This window comes from Habropoda laboriosa, unplaced genomic scaffold (genome assembly GCF_001263275.1).
Source record: "Habropoda laboriosa isolate 0110345459 unplaced genomic scaffold, ASM126327v1 scaffold212, whole genome shotgun sequence".
Lineage (NCBI taxonomy): Eukaryota > Metazoa > Arthropoda > Insecta > Hymenoptera > Apidae > Habropoda > Habropoda laboriosa.
The window spans coordinates 1257353-1274611 of NW_017100509.1; the positions used below are offsets into that span (position 1 = coordinate 1257353).

Consider the following 17259-nt stretch of genomic DNA (forward strand, 5'->3'; position numbering starts at 1 on the left):
AACAGGAATGGAACAGTGTTTCCCTTTTCATTCTCCTTTTTTATTGTATTCTCTGGGTGTTTGCCTCTTCATAAAGTTCACCGGTGAAGCCAGTGGTTACGTCAGTTGCAAGTCTGCTCTCAGCGTAAACACATGACTCGGAGTGGCTGGCTACTTTTGACAATTAATAGCCGGGGAAGCCCGAAACACCTGGATCGTGCGAGTATATAAGTATCACAAATGCAGCCAACTCAGGAACGAGCTTTCCCTGTATCACGTACCGGCAGACTGTTTCAACAAGTTTGCACATGTCACTGGGAAACAACAAAATTTGTGACATTCAAGGACCGCGCAATGTGTAGTGAAACTTTAACAAAGAGTAAAAAGCTTCTACAATTGTCGTTTTAAAAAAATTGCAATTATTAGGTCGTCCTGAATGTTCCCGCGATTTTAAGCTCTTCATTTTGAAGAAACATCATTTCATGGAAATTGAACATTTTTATTTCAAATAATTTCTATAATTTTCGAGAAATTTTTGTGAAATGTCAGGAAAAATTCAAGATCCACGCTTCATCGTAGAAAATATTTTTTAATATTTTTTCGAAAGTCTCGAAGACCTCATCGACTCAAAATCGCCATAATTTTTCAAAGAAGGGGAATTCCTCAGTTGTCCGATAAACGGAAAAAAAGTCTCCAAAATAATGGAGATCATTTCGAACGTTAGAATTGTGTCTGATTTCTCGTAAATCATTTAAATTTGTGAAAAAAGGCACCCATTCGTTTTCGACTAGCGAATGAAACATCTTTCTCAATTAAAAGCAGAGATACGATTGTTTCAATTCTTCCTAAATTTCGCTGCGAACTGTCCGAACAACCCGGTATATCCGATACGAAATTGAAGTGCGGCTAACAAGAAAATCGACGTTGCTTTCTACAAATTCCACCGGAGTTCCCTTAGAATTCGAAGATTCCGAGTGGCTCGGTGGTAGTTATTCGACAATCCCGAGAAGCATTTAATTTCCAAGCATTCTGTATATAATTGATGATAAAAATCCGTGCTTGCATCGTCGAAGTATTCGTGGACAGGCCAGCCGTGTACCCACTCGACGAGGTATGCAGCCGTAGAACCTGGTATCCTCGCCCTTAATTGGCTGTTTCTAGTTCCTTTCTCCGTCTATATACTTCTCGAATGACGACAATGTGCCTCGGCTAGATAACGCACGGTATGCACATCGATTTCTACCGGTCCCTCCTCTATCGCCCGCGAAACAAGCATTACCTGTGGAATATCGCGTTTCGAATTGCGATTCGGGGAAGTAGCGACGAGAATTTCCGCGATCGCTAAATACCAGGCAAAATTTCGAAATTTTCCAGTTATTCCCTCTCGATTCTCGACAATTCCCCTCCTCGCCGTCTTCGAAAACACCGAAAGCTGAACCTCAACCCTTTGCACTCTGAATCCTTTCTTCGTCTTCTTGCCAATAACTCCGCGTTATTTTAACGCTTTGCCAACCGAACGAATTGCAGCTGATCTAAGATTGCTAAAACGAATTCTAGAAAAACTGATACAGTATTCTCTCAGGTAGGTTGCTAGTGTAAAATTCGACGATGGTTCGTCGCATCAGCAATACTACGAAACAACATTTTTTAAAGAAGAAATGAGAATGAAATATTCTATGTAAATAATACAGTAGAGAATGGTAGAGTTACCACATCGGTTGGCAATGTGTTAAGTGTTTCATTTAAAAAGTACAATTACACGCATACGACAATTTTCTGTAACAGTTGGACTTGTTTGTCACAAAAAAGGGACATATACGTGTAATGTTGCTTACCTAAGGGTAAAAAAATTATTGCAAAATATAGTACACATTTAAACAGGCAATTTAAAAATGTCGAATGTGAGTCGACGTAGTAGTACCTGCGAATAAAATTGACGTCGAGTCACAAAGGAGTGCAAAGGGTTGAAACGGGAAGAAGAAAAATTGTTCCATCGTCGAAACTGCGAGCCAGACGAACAGAGAAGAAAGTGTGTCATCGGCGTGACAATTGGAAATTAACATGATTATCTAGGGAGTTTATTTGGTGATTTCACGTCTGTTGGCTCGCGAAGGATTTATCACGATTACGTTATTGTTGCGTTATTAAAGCCATTGTTCAGAGAGCACCGTTTTGCCGGTGCGTGAATGAATTTTCACGCTGCTATCTATATTTATTTCCACCGGGTTCTGAATTATAATTCCGATTTAATAATTCCAGGATGAAATACCGATAGATATTGATAGTATAATTAATCGCTGGTTGTCAAAGCAACGACGCTTTGATCGACCGTCAAACTGAATTTTCTTGACTGGGAAGACACTTTTCTAAGCTACTTTTAATTTACTCCCGAAGAATTCTAACGAAGCAGTGCCAGACATGAAAGTTACGAAGATATCGTCAAAGCTCGATAAGTATCGTTGAGGTGCAGGAAAATGGGCAGAGAAGAAATTGAAACAGAAAGTTGAGCCTCTCGACAGGACCACGCAGCTTCTCGTTACTACGTCGATCTCATTAACGCTGAGTATCGAGACGGCGAGATGCGTCTCTCGGTGACTACTCCTTTCGAAAATACACGCAATTCGTTAATTGGACCCGACTAACTAAGTAATAACAAGTCGTCGAAACTGCGTTCGATGCGGATAACGAAAAAAATGTTTCACGATATTAACCAACGGCGGTGGTTCCTCGAAATCTGTCTGCCTGCCGACGCAACGATGGTATTTTATCGAAATTGCAACCAGATTTCACTATTAACTATACCCCAGCAGGGAACGAATACACGTGCTCTCACAGGCTAGTAGGAAGATTTCACGATACCAAACTTGTTTTTCCGGTAGATTCGATCGCGATATTTATTTTCTACCCGCCGCGTTGACCGTTGATCTTCTCGCAGATTTTGCGCGATTTTCGTTATCTTGAACTTTTGTTTGTTTTTTCTTCTTCGGTATAATGCACTTTTTTCAAATTCTTAGAGTGTTGGAAATTTGTCAGAAAATTATTTTGACGAAATTTAAAAAATTCACCGCGTTGATTTTACCCAGCGCGTTGATCGCTCATTTTTCCAGAGACTCTGCGTGATTTTCGTTATCTTAAACTCCTGTGATTTTTCTTCATTATAATCTTCAACTCTTGCATTCTTTGTTTTGTTTTTGAATTCTTAGTATCGAAAATTTGCCAGAAAATTATTTCGTCGAAGTTTAGAAAATTCACCGCGTCGTTTCTACGCACTGCGTTGATCACAGATTTTGCGTGATTTTCGTTATCTTAAACTCGTGTGATTTTTCTTCATTAAATCTTCTACCCTTGAAAATTTATCTCTTTCGAATTTTTAGAGTACCGAAAATTTAAAAAGTTCATTGTGTTATATAGATTTAAAGCTTAAATAGCTCGAAGAATTCCCTATCGTTTTCAAGTGAACCTGAGGCTCAGCCCTACGAGACAAACACCGAGGCAAAATCACCTAAACGTTCCTTATCGCTGTCAGCACCGGGGGACAGTTAAATCCGAGCTTGGTTTTATTAAAAAGGGAAAAGGAGGATCCCTCGATACGAAGCAACCCCTGTGAAATTACACAGTTCCCTTTTATCGCACCAGGAAAATGTCTTCTCCGCGTGAACCATTGCGCTGCCATATTGCGGCCGTGCTAATGAATCTTTTTACACCGGCAGAGAAACCAGAAATGTAACAAAATAAAAAAAGGAAAGAAAATTAATTGATCGGTAGAAAAAGGCAGGTCTTTCTTTCACACCGATACCCTGGAGAATATTAAAAAATGAATCCGTTGAACCGTTAAGGGAGGGGATTGTCGTGGACGACAAGTGGTCATAATGAACGTCCTAATGAATATGCACAATCAGCAGACCCTCGTTAGGACACGTGCTGTACTTACTTGGCCCAACTAAACCGCGTTAGTCGTGGCTTACCAGCCAGAGCTACCGGCCTGCTCACCTTTTTAAAGATTATTAATGGTGTTGTAGCAGCCGGCTTTGGGAACCTTTACACCGGAGCCCGGGCTAATCACAGCGGCTTTTTAATTGAGAGGGTGTGGGTACACCCTGTGGCGAGTGTAACGCGCCGCTGAATGGTAACTTTGTCAGACGAACGCTGTGCGGTATTGTTACGGTGTGATAAAGCGTCCTGAGAGTGACAGGAATCTGTTTTCTCGCCGGTTGTGTATGATTTTAGGGTACGAATGCTTTCACCGATCTTGACAGAGCTGTATTAAAACATTTTGTTAATTAGCAGGAAACCTGTTTCACTTGGAATATTGTGAATATTTAATTTTAACATTCTTCTGAATCCATCTGAGAAAACTTGGATAATATTAGAACGATCGATGTTCATATTCTGCTACGGTGATAATAATTATACGCGCTTGCTGCAGCGATCCCTAATCTCCCTCGTATCTCCCTAAGAAAGGAATTCGCCTAATAAATTCCATAAGCCAGCCGCGCGACACTCCGTGCATCGGAATCGTGGCGATAGGACGAAATAAGCGAAGCCAGTCTCTCCTCGGACGCTAATAAATTTTCCTCGGAAATCGCCGCGATAAATCAGCCTGAAGTAAATCACACGAAAGATTGTAGAGAAGAAAAGAAAGGTAGATGAGAGTGTAGGCGAGTGTACGCTATCTCTCTTTCTCTTTCTTTCGTCTCGTTACAATCTCGATTTCCTCGAGACGAAGGCCGTTAGAAAATAACGAGGTAACTACAGGTTAACGCCGTTATCGCATGACGGGGTTTATGGGGTCCCATCGCCGACAAGCGAGCCCCATGGCGCAAGTATATCACGGACCGTGCAGTTATGTTTCAACGGGGGTATATTCCGGTGGCTCACCATAGGGTAACGCGGTCAGGAGAGGTAGCGCGGGGGGAGAAGCGGGATGACAGTGGATATTAATTGGCTTCCGATCTACATCGAGACCACTGTCGAGACACCCCTCGAAACAGGTGCCCGCGAGGCGTCACAACCCATGCCAACCTATATTAGTGGAAGTTTAGCCGAATCTCAATGTAGCCAAACACGCAAGTAGTTTATCTCGAAAATGTAATAATCCAATGGGCTGCTAGTGACCACGACCCTCTCGGCTAACATCTGATCAACCGGTGTATTAAGTGATCAATACTTGCGGAAGGTTTGTCGAAACACGAGGATATTAGGGGTGAATTTAGGGTGGCGATATAATTGTTTCCACTAGATTGCTCTTGAAGTTAGCGTTGAAAGTGATCACCTCGATCTTTCGTGTGAGCTTTCGAAATGTCTTCTGTCGAGTCTCTGACGAGTTGGAGAATGTGAAATATTGTGCCTCGCTTTGTTGACAATTTCTTCAATGGAATTTCAATGCTGTGATTCGCTGACAATCTTTTCAACGAAATTTCAATTTAACATCGCTAGATTATCTTCCCTTTGAGGGTTCAAAGTGTCTTCTATCGGTTCTCTGATAAGTTCGAAAATTGTGGTTCATGCTCCGATTCACTGATTATTTTTTCAATGAAATTTGAATGTATCGTCGCAAGATTAAAGTGAAATAGATCGTCGTCACGCATAGATCGCACGTGACACAAGCATAAAATTAAAAGTAACGCCGGCAAGAAGAAATCCGCAATTCACACTCGGCCTCTCTGAAACGTGATCGACCGTGGAAAAATCGGGAACGATTATCACAGGTTAATGCAAATCCTATTACGTGCCCCGGCAATCCCCTATATCCGTACGTTAATTAACAAAACTCATTTATTATGACCGCGTAACGGCATTCTTGCCGGGCATATAAACGGTATCCAAATAAATCGATGCACAACCGGATCGTAAGTACACCTGTAAATTTCACCGTGTTGCTAGTAGTAAGAGTTGGAGGGGTGATGAGGAAGGGCAAGAAGGGGTAGTAGAATGGTGCATCAGACACACAAACCGTCCGACCCACGATCGATACACACAACGTGCGCCACGCACATCTTGATACGCGATCTATAGCCGATCTATGTGCCGATATACACTTGTACATATATATGCATATACACCTATGGAATATATAGGCGAGCGTGTGCCCGTACAAACAGGTTCCTCGTATGATTAATATATGCGCAGGCAGATACAAATAGCAGTCTTTACGCGGCGGCGGTGTGTGTATGTGCGGGTTCAACATGTGCACCGGTGTAAAATCGAATCCGCAAAAATTAAAGGATTATCCGGGATTACCAGCGGCAACAGCGTCGCAACCGCGACTATCGGACCTGCAGTTTAATTTCAACGCGTCGAAATACGCTCCAAGTCCACCGGAAAACCGATTTGTATCCTGCGTTTTCTGCACAGGCCACCGTGAAACGTTAGATCGATTACCAAGGGTCAGAGGGAGGTTTTGGGATGTGCTAAAGAGAGGAGTCCGTACCGCGAGACTCGATCACCCCAAACCCTTTAAGCTTTTCACCGGTAATTACGTTAATAAATTCAGCGGCCGTAGAATTTATAGGTAGCAACGATGGGAGGGGTCGGTTCTCCCTCTCGTTTCGCGGAGAAAGTGAAAAGATGAAGAAGCACGGGACGAGGGATGCTAATTCGAGCGGGATGGTGTCTTAACGAAGCCCCATTCGCGGTGATATTAATTCGTTCGGCGGGTAGGGCAGTTTGTTATGAATGGAGGAAAGTGATGGTGAATGAGAAGAGGTGGGTAAGGGAAGTGGAAGAACGGATACGTTTCGTATTGAGTTTAGCTATTCTGGTTAATGCGTGAGCGAAGACTGTCACCCACTTAACAGCTCGGTATCAGACCAACGCGAGACCAACATCGACACTTTAGAGGCTATCAGCTTACGTGTGTCGATACGATATCAGTTCTACATCCGCAATTTACCGGCACGTAGATAACAAAAGGAAATATCAGATTTTACTACGGAAGAAATGGTTGTGATGGCGTTGTTACTTGACGACTGTTAACAGAGCTTTAACGGAAGAAAGTGTTGGATACACGGGAGTCTACCATTAAGAAAAATCATTATTTCACTTAGTATTTTATTAAAAAATTTCATTGAAAGCAGAAGACAATTAGGAGATGTTTTAGACACGAGTTGAAGGTTGTATTTTTGCGAATTAAAGCCTAGCCAAAGACTCGCCAGAGAGATAGATATTTCTCCAGTTAGTTTCCCCGATGGTGGAGTGGATATCGCTACAGGTCATATTTAATTGGATGGTCCGCCAGTGGTAAATCCTTGGAACCGATGTCCCTCCAATTTGTCACGTTTTATTAACGATTTACCCAATTCGTCTGGTCGTCGAAAATAAAACCGTTGAAACCGGTAATTGTCGTTTCCGTCTTAATAGATCTCAGTCGCTTTCGTCCTTTTCCCTTCGAACGAAGCTCCGCCACACTCTTGCCTCGCAGCTTAACCGAGAAACTTCATTAAGGAAGACGATAATTATTGTAAACAATTTTATTCCTCTCTTATTAAATGCCCCGGGAGAATAATTCAGAAACGCAGGATCTCTTCAGGCTCGACTGGCTTGTATCTCCGCTTCTTGTCTCGGACAGACCGAGACACTGGTTATTATGGCGAAGAGAATATAATAAGCTCCATAGAAATCTGGTTTTCTGATGGGAGAACGGTCGGTGAAAAATCTCGACGTTGTTTCACCGGAATTTTACTCGACGTACAATCATTCTTTGTGTCTCTGAATTACTCGAGATTCGTGGTGTCTTCGACTCTACCGATTACTCTGAACCGCGCAGATAGGCACGCAAGATCTACGGTGGGTAGGAAGTGAGCAACAAACTGCAATTGTGTTTTACACGAATTTACGATCTTCCCTGATATTCCCGTTTTCTTCGAGCAGGCGACCGTAGCTACAAGTTGAGCGACTATTTCACAAACTTGTTACATCTGATATCTTTGGCTAATGATAAGGACGCCTCGAGTGAATTCTCGCGCAAAGTACCGAGGTAATGACTTCGGAAGTTCCGCTTGTACTGTTCGCGTGGAAAGAAGTTGCGAGGGAAGAAATAAACGGGGAAGTTAGCATATCCAACGGCGGGCACAATTTTTCATTGGAAAAGTTCACGGTAGGAGATTCCACCGATGATTATTACACAATTTGCACGGGGGAAGATCGTGCCGACGAAAAGGCCGAAGTTAACAAGTTTCGCGTTAACGAACATTGTCGCGTATACATACGTATGTATAGTTGGGGCCACGATATAGCGAGGTCGTAAATTAAACTCTCAAGAATCGGCACCGATTGATGTTGCGGCACTCAAGGCCGTGTGTTGCAGTCTGTTTGAGGGTTCCAACAATAAACGAATGGTAGCATATGATTTGGTATTTCGAGTAGAAAATGGTATTTCATTTACAAATGGAAAATATGTTAATATTAAAGCTACACAATCTTTTTGCACTTTCTATCTGTATATAACACGAGTAGATAAACTAAGATGCTAAAGACATCAATAAGACCTTTACCTGTAACCGTACTTCCAAAAGCGGCTTCCCCCAGAGGGAGAAACCCTAATTTGTCCTAGCTGCATGCAGTTTTCAGTAAATATATTAGAATCAGTTGACTTTCGCTGGATACAAGAATTCTTCGTACGGTCCTGACAATGGTTTCAAGTACTTATCTGCTCGTATCTCTGTCAATTTTCGGGTCCCGGCAGCTAAAACATGTTTACTTTGACGCCTAACCGATTTTACGACCTCGCTATATCGTGACCCCGACTATACACGATACATTTCCATTGATCTATTGACGCGGATCGTTAACCATTTTCCGACACTCTGGTAACAACACACCTATGAATGCATTTCGATATTTAAACACGAGCTTTTAACTACGTTTCATTCCGACCAATATACCAATACCTCGCAATTTGCCACCGCTAAATACCAAACGAACACATTTTCCCGTCAAAAGTATAGCTTACACAAGCTTTCCAACTTCAACAGTGTGACATTTCCTCTTACAAAGAGAGAGTATCGTACAATTGGAACACGTCAATTTTCCCCCGAGCGATCGATTTCCCTTTAATTTCTATCCGCGGACACTTGATCCCCTAGATCAGAATATTTGCCCGTGAAAAAATGAAAAAGAAAAAAGAAGTTTCATCAAGGTGAGCACGTCTCGATGGGATAACGTAATATTCGTTAGTCAACAGCATCTTTACAAGTGGCTCGGGGGGTAATCGATACGTCGTTGGGAAATGGTAGGAAAGAAGATCGTAAGCGGTTGTGTAAGCCGATGACTATATCGCGGGATTTTCAACGTTCTCCGCGAAATATCCGTCGTTAGTAGGCGTAACGGGTCTCGTCTACGAGGGTGATGCCGAGTTGTACGACGCGAAGAGACGAAGAGGGAGAAGAAGGGCGCGTTGAAGTTTAAAGAAAAGCTTGACTACCGAACGACTAATAAGATTACCTTCCGCCTAATCATTCTCGCTCCTCTGAATGCCATCCAACGCTTACGACTCTTGCTCCCTACACCTTCCTCTCTCTCTCTTACATCCTACACCGAGCCAGCCAGCTTTTGCTGCCCCGTACTTGTATTCGCGACGGATAATTTTCCGAGGCGACACCTAATTATCGGGAAATTCTGCGGTAAGCGTGTCTACTAACGGCGTTCCGCGTAAACGCACGTTTTCAGGACAGACACAGACAGATAAGCGGAGGGATAAACGGATGGATTAACTGAGACACGAGGAACTTTTAGTAGAGTCAGCTGGATCCGCGCTTTTCGTTCCGCGATACAACGTGTGTATTACGGCAACGAGGATCGTGGTTCTGGCTGGTGGATAGAGAAAGTCGACGATGTTGCGTCGGGGATCAATTTTGCGTGAAATTCCTTTTCCAAAGAGAACGAGTGTAACACATTTTTCAGTGTTTTTTTTTTTTTAAGAATGCTGCTGTGTTTGGGTAGAACTAAATGTGGAGGACTTGTGATTGGATAGGTTGTTGTTCTTTGAACGGTGATCGTTCTAATTTCCAGTTCGCTTGTTTCTCTTAATCAACTGGTTAGGAAAATTCTTCAGTTTCATTTTTAATACATTTTATGTTAGGATAAAACTAAAAGTGGAGGATTTCTGATTAAATAAACTGTCTTTTAAACGGTGATCCTTCTAATTTCCAGTTGACTTGTTTCTCTTAATCAACAGGTTAGGAAAATTTTTTAATTTTTAACGTGGAGAAACTACTGTGGAGAATTTCTGATTAAATAAATCGTTTTCTGAAATTCTTAGGAGAGATTGAAAATTGTTTGAATAAACCTATAAAATGTTATCTCAAAAATGGAAAAATAACATCGACGTCAAGCTTACGTCAGAAACTTGCGAATTTTCCACGTTACGAAAATCTGGAGTAAGAATGTCTCGGGTGAATTTAATTAATCAATATTCCCGCTCTGCAACGAACAGCGGTCTTTTTATTTACGATCGTGGCTGAGTATACAGCGAAACTTACTCTGTGTTCCCGACATTTTCCAAAGTTCAGATATTCGAGGAAGAAACTTTTCGAGTGAATTGATGAAAGTGATTTCCAGGAGCATGGATCAATATCCATTTACTTTGACCGTAAAAATGGGAGAGATAAAGCGGAAAGAAACGAGGAACGAGAATCTTCAGATGGAAATAAATGTGTGATGGGAGAGCTCGTGAAAAATATTAGTCTATTATACTTAACGACAGCTAATACGTATGAATAAGAATAGCAGATGGTGGAATCAGAGTTTTTCAATCTTCGCGTTTCGCTGTTTTCTTGGAAAACTTGAAGCAACGTCGCTGGACAGTAAGATAGCAGCTTATCACTGCTGCGTGATGTATAGACTCCAGAGAAACTTGCTAAACCCTTAAAGAGAAGAAGATTGCAACGTAAATTTCATAGGAAGATAGTGTTCTCGTGTGTACGAGAGTAAGCACACGTGTAGAAACCCATTTTTCATTACTCCACGTGTGTCAAGTGACACGTGATCGGTCTATCTTGCTGTTTGCACGGATATCCTCGTCTACGTGATGAGATTCGCCGGAAAATTCGTTAACTCCGTGTACGAGTAATTGCGAAAATATGTTGGCAGGGTAATACGCGTATCAGAACAATTCCCAATTTTTTCACGAAGAAAATTCACGGTGAAACAGAATTAACAGAGCGTACAGTGACATTGTGACACAGAAATGAACGCGTACAGCTCATATCAAGAGAATTTTTCACGCCTATTTCACTCAAGTATATTCTTCAAAAATTCAAAATTAGCAAACTTCTGTGAATTACGCTAAACACTTATCTACGCGAAGTTTACTTCTTGAAAAAGGCGAGAATTTCGAAAAAATTTCGTAACATTACGTTGAAACGTCGAGAAATTTTCACCACGATCTGTGTCGATCGAAATCGTCAGTGCCTAGTAGAAGTTTCACTTTTCACCAACAAGTGGTGCTCGTCGGTGGTAAAAAGCGTTAATCGAAGAGGTTGTCGCCTAATTACGCAATTAGCCGATTCGATCGACCAATTTTATCGAAAGTATAACAGAGAACTTTCCCGTTTCCCCCGCGCTGCTGCAGTTTCTATCGCGGTGAAACCACAGGGATTCCGCGCCGCGGCGAACAAAGCCGTCGAGGTGAGCTGATCTCTAAGATCGATACTCAATTGGATACGCGCTTACCTTGTAGATCTCATCTACGAGTCTAGTGAGTTCTTCGGTTTCCATGGTATATACACCTTCGATGTCTGAAAGCTGCACTTTTAACCGACTTCACGAGATGCTCATATTTTTCCGTCCTTCCGAAACCGGATCTCACGTAGCCGCTCCACTTTCGCGAAGTCGATCGTTCGGGATCGGAAACCGATAAATTTCCTCCTGATTCGTCTCTGTTCGTCGGCCGGACCTGGAATTAAGCAAAAAAGAGGGACTCGTTTAACGATATACACCGCCTTGGGCGTTTATTGGTCATTCTGTGTCGTTGAAAACCTCGACAACGAGGCACTTGGATTGAACGGTAAGAGCTTTTAGAGCATTAGCATTATTCCTGATAGTTTCACATTCGGTCTAATATCTTTGTTTCTTTTTTTCCTTCTTGTACGAATTAACAGTGAAGTAATTCATCGACAAAGTTGGTTACGAGGATTTTCACTTATTTTGCGAAATGGTACCTGGATGGTGCGTTCATTTTTCCGTCCCTTTTCAGTGAATTCTCTTTAGTGTATCGTTCACAGAATATTACTGTGATCTGAGGATCTAATATTTAGACGCTTTAATTATCGGCAAAGTATCGGTTTACGTTTTTGCAAAATTTCCAAAGGGGAAGTATAGTCGCTTGCACAGTTGTGACGGACAAACAATGAATTTTAACGGAGCGAGAGGAACGAGCGAAATGCGCGCAATTTGAGGATTATGGAAATTTCGGAAAATCTGTAAATTACGACGTAGGCTGTGAGGGGAGGCGAAGAGCGATTCAAGGAGATCCTCTGTATTCAAATTAATATAAAGACGATTAACAAAGTCGAAACAGTTGCCAAGCATGCTAATGTATCATGCTGATACAGCGCTAAGTGAATTTAACTGCTATTCGTCGGAGGAAGTTCGTACGGGCAGCGAAATTGCACGAATTATCTCTGAAACGTTGCAGAGCCGGGGCCAGGTGTAATAATTCACGAGTAACCGGCGCATTTAGAATAACAATTTACAAAATCTTGAGCGGCGTATTCAACGATGCTTTTATGTTAATGCGCCGGCATTAACATTCTCATCGCGCGACGTGAAGGACTTTCAGCATCTCGTTCTGCGTGCTTAATGAAAACGAGCGCCGCGAAGAACGTTTGTTCCCTCGCAAATTTCCTTTTTCTCTTTTAAATACACTCCTTAAGGGGAGATTGCTTGTTACTCTTTACCGTATCATACTTATAATCGCATTATCGGATAGTTAATTATCAAGCTGCGTCACATTTTCTGCTCTTCGAGCGCCGAAGAAATTTCTACAGTTTTCTGAAAACAGCTCTACACGTTTGAACTGCTACTTTCCAGCGCAACTTAACCTCTAAACGCCAATTTGATTTCGAGGTTATGTATCCATTCAGAAATACTTTTTCAGCACCGTACTGTTGCAACGTATCCTTTTGTTTCTGTTGGATTATAAGGAGAAATGAGTATGTGTCTGTGTAATAGTAACAGCAAAAATGATCGACATACTGAGACAGATTAATATAAATATATATATACAGGGTGTCCCGTAACTCCTCGAACACCCGGAAATGGGGGGTTCCTGAGGTGACTCTGAACAACTTTTTCCTTTACCAAAATGTTGTTTGAAGCTTCATTTTTGAATTATTAACGAAAAACACTGGCCAATCAGAGCGCGCGTAGAGCCCGCGCTCAGGGTCAGTCGGAATCTGCGCGCGAATGAGCCTCTGTTCTTCGTCCCTGAGAGCGGGCTCTGCGCGCGCTCCGATTGGCCAGTGTTTTTCGTTAATAATTCAAAAATGAAGCTTTAAACAACATTTTGGTAAAGGAAAAAGTTGTTCAGAGTCACCCCAGCAACCCCCCATTTCCGGGTGTTCGAGGAGTTACGGGACACCCTGTATATACATGGTGAGTCTCCTAACATGACAACTTCAAATAACTAGTAAGTTATTCGTTGTACGAAAAAATGTTTCAAACAAAAGTTGCATGGTATCTAGGGGTACATAGAGTGCTCTAATCTGTTTTTTATTACCTTACTCTTTTATTGAGATATTAGGGTCACATTCAGTTTTTTAAATGGAATGTCTAATATTTCTTTTCGATTTCGGATAAATCGTCAAATTTTGCGTAAAGAAGTATTATTACAAAGTGGGACTTAAAACGAATAATTACTGAGATATCTTCAAATTAATAATCTTCTATTAGGAAATACGCTCGGCCAACGTGATTCTTAGCACGACTTTGTTTACTTGTTTTATAAATATCTCTTAATGTTCTTATGAGCTACAAACGGTTAAAGATTGTGAAAATCGCACTGTTTCACGACTTTCGGCCTATAATCGTAAGAAATCTGAAGATTCCTACATCTTTCGATGCCTGTCGCTTGTCTCTCCATCCACCGATTTCGATGAAATTTTCAGCGTGTGTATAATTGACATAGATCTACGAAACGTATTTTCTAAATTTTCATTACGACTAATTGCAGTTTTTTCAAAAATTTGTTTACTAATCTTTCTAACTTCTCAAAAAAACTCGAGTCGTTTGGCCCAATTTTAAAAAAGTCATTCCATTTTATAGGGTGTATGAATACTTTTGTCCTCCACTGTATATATATATATAGAAATGACATAGTAATCATCTGTTTAGCATGTGTGACGCCGATACGTGTTTCTTTTTTTCTCTGCGTCTTGTCGATGTTTCTTGTTTGATTGATTGCGTAGCGATGTGCCTTCCTCGCGTATCAAAATAAAGAAGATTCATAATTAAAATAATATCTTTTAATTTATTACCGTAATTCTAATAGTCTCTCCCATAAAAATGTGAAATTATAGAAAATCGAAATGAAATTTCCTCTCACGAACGAGGGAACATCGGGTTCCAGAAGCTTTCAGAAGAAAATTAAGATATAAAATTGCATAAAAACTTGAGCTGTATTATTGCTCGGGTTGCGGAAGAAAATTAGATACAAAATCGCACCTCCTCGGAAGAGGAAAACTATCTCTTCACACTCTGTCCGACAATTTTCCAGTGAAATACTTCCGACGAGGAATTAATCTTCGCACAAATTTCTCCTTTTCGGTATTAGCAATTCATAAAGGAGGAAAGTGCGCGGGTTTAATAACCGTCCGGCGCAAGAGCGCATTTCACACTTGCACTTGAATGAACGACTTGCGGTAAAAATCGGGGAAAACTTGGCCGTTCGTGAAAGCAGAGAAGGGAGCCACGTTACCGTCGGTTTCTGCACAACCATGATCCATCAGCCATGGCTGCTGTGCCTGGCCTGCGGTTAGCATTACTCATAGGTGGTAGGAGAGGTCACGTTTTCCAGGGTACTTTCATTCCGCAAGGACACCCGGTATGTGCATTGCCGTAAACACGTAGAAACGGGTAGAGGGAGAGCAGGGCGGAAAAAGCGGCATAACTTGGCCGTTTTATTTCTCGAACACGGCGCGTGTGCCAAGCGTGTGTCTACATAGGCACGCTTAAGGTGTCACGGATCGACGATCGAGAGTCACTCGCTTGGTTTTCAACCTGATTCGAGAGCAGTTCCAGATCGAGAAATCGTGAAAGCACGGAGCTCGCGAGCGAGCGCGTGGACTCTGTGAGCACCAACGACGAAGACGATTTAACCATCTCTTTGCTTCTTCCTTTTTTTTTCTTCTTACAGCCGTCTGCTACGCCTCTCTTTCTCGTACTCTCTGTCCATGGACCTATTCAGCGTCGCTTCTCGCATGAGCGAAGACGAAGAAGACAGGAAAAATTCCCTAGGATTAATATTCCCCCAGGCAATATCGCGGAGATGCAGCGACGCGGTAAAAATGTGTATGCGTATGCACGAGGATTATAGTGTGTAAGCGGCTCGATTTCGAATCTTTTGTAATTATTTCGGTTCCGTGGCAACACACCGGACCTCTCCTTTCTCTTTTATTTTAATCCCTAGCCGCGGCGGAGGAAAAAATTAACCGCACCGCTGCTACGATCTATTAGAGGCGAGAAACGCCGCGTTTAGAAGGCAGCCGTGCTATCGTTCATTTTTTTCACCTCGCGTCAGCCGTGCAATGTTTAGAAGTTGCTGCATTATTTAAGAAGCCTGGCTTTAGCATAGGAGTATACACGGAGAAACGTGTTGCAGGTAGTTTATGGTTTCGAGCAGAATGTGTTGACCCGTTCGGGAATACGGAGAAGGATAAAACAGTCCCGGTTGCTATTAATAAAAATGGCGTTGTAAAAATCAGCATTCCCTGTTTTTTTTTTTCACTTTATCCTTTAACTTATTTTATCCTGATTTTAGCATCTTCTGCTGCGAATTTTTTAAGGTTTCCTGGTCAGGAGCGTCGAACAAGCAAGATTCTTTTTGCTCAAATTTTCTATAATTATTTATATTTATTTCCCAGCAAAGTCTGATCTGTTTCTGTTTTATCATTCTCTGTAGATAATGAAGGGCAGAGGAAAGAGCAGGTTTATCGAGGAGATCAATTTTTAATGCTTCAGTCCACCAGAAAAGAAACAAAGTTAGGTCAGGTAATCTCTTAATCCCTTCGAGGAATATGCCGACTGAAATCTTGCTAATCCCAAGATCAAAATCTGCATCCCTGAAGGAAGAAAATACAAAACTTCGAATCTCCTTTCAATTCCCGAGGAGAAGACTTCGTGTTTCGAGGTGAAGAATTAAATACCAGAAGCTGTCCAAAGGAAACCTACGGTTTCGTGGATAAAGGAACCAAGTGACCGACATAATTAGACGTACGGTGTGTTTTGTAAAAGTTGATTGTCTTAGAAAGACGAAACGGAAGACCCTGTTATATCCCGGTCACGATGAAAGCACGAAAACTCAATCGTCCTGTTTGAAAATATTGCAATTGCACGACTCGGGAGTCGCAAAGTGAATTTTGCAGTAACTTTCCAAACGTGGCGATACCCTCTAAAAGCTTTCAGGTGAATTAAATTCTCTCGAAACGTTTACGATAAAATGTTTCCCTTTAATCTCTCTAATCACATGTGCTAGGCTTGTTCCACGCATTCTGCAAACTTTGGGAATTTCATTTGATACACCGGTTGCCCCCATGTTTTTCTCATACCAGACGCCCGATAAACTCGGAAAATTTCCTTTTGGTCAAGAATCAAACATGTTTCTCAGAGAAATTCCCCTTCGTTACGATCAATTCTACCTTTTGCAATCGAAATATTACAACATATCCTCCGCATATTTCCTATGCTTAACGACTCACTATTAATCCAATTAATAGGTAAAATCGGTAAGATACGTAATTATCACTTTTTACATTCGATTTCTGCGAAACTACTTTCCCCCAGATTTTACTATAGGAGAGGAAATTGTAAGAATTTACTGTCCTACAACGAATTTCTCCAGTTTTATCGTCACTCTGCGCCATAAATTCTGGGACATTGTCGTATGCATTTAAATGCAGATGCGTAAGGAAGGGAAATTGAAGATATAAACGGACACGGTATAGAATCGAAGAAATTGAAGAAGTTTCGAAGCGGAGGGAAGGGAGTTCGCTTATCGATTAACGAAGATGAAGCAAAGTCACGCGCGACAGGTAGAAAATCGGGAGATGTATACTCCGCGAGGAG

General features: G+C 41.7%; 1 protein-coding gene across 1 annotated transcript in view; it reads right to left on the bottom strand.

Annotated features, from left to right (window-relative positions):
- Positions 1-11694, bottom strand: part of LOC108576217 — a 166736-nt gene extending 155042 nt beyond the window's left edge. Inside the window, exon 1 of the mRNA XM_017939170.1 lies at positions 11650-11694. Coding sequence (XP_017794659.1) covers positions 11650-11694 — 45 coding nt within the window. The remainder of the gene's footprint in view (positions 1-11649) is intronic.
- Between the last annotated feature and the right edge of the window lie 5565 nt (positions 11695-17259).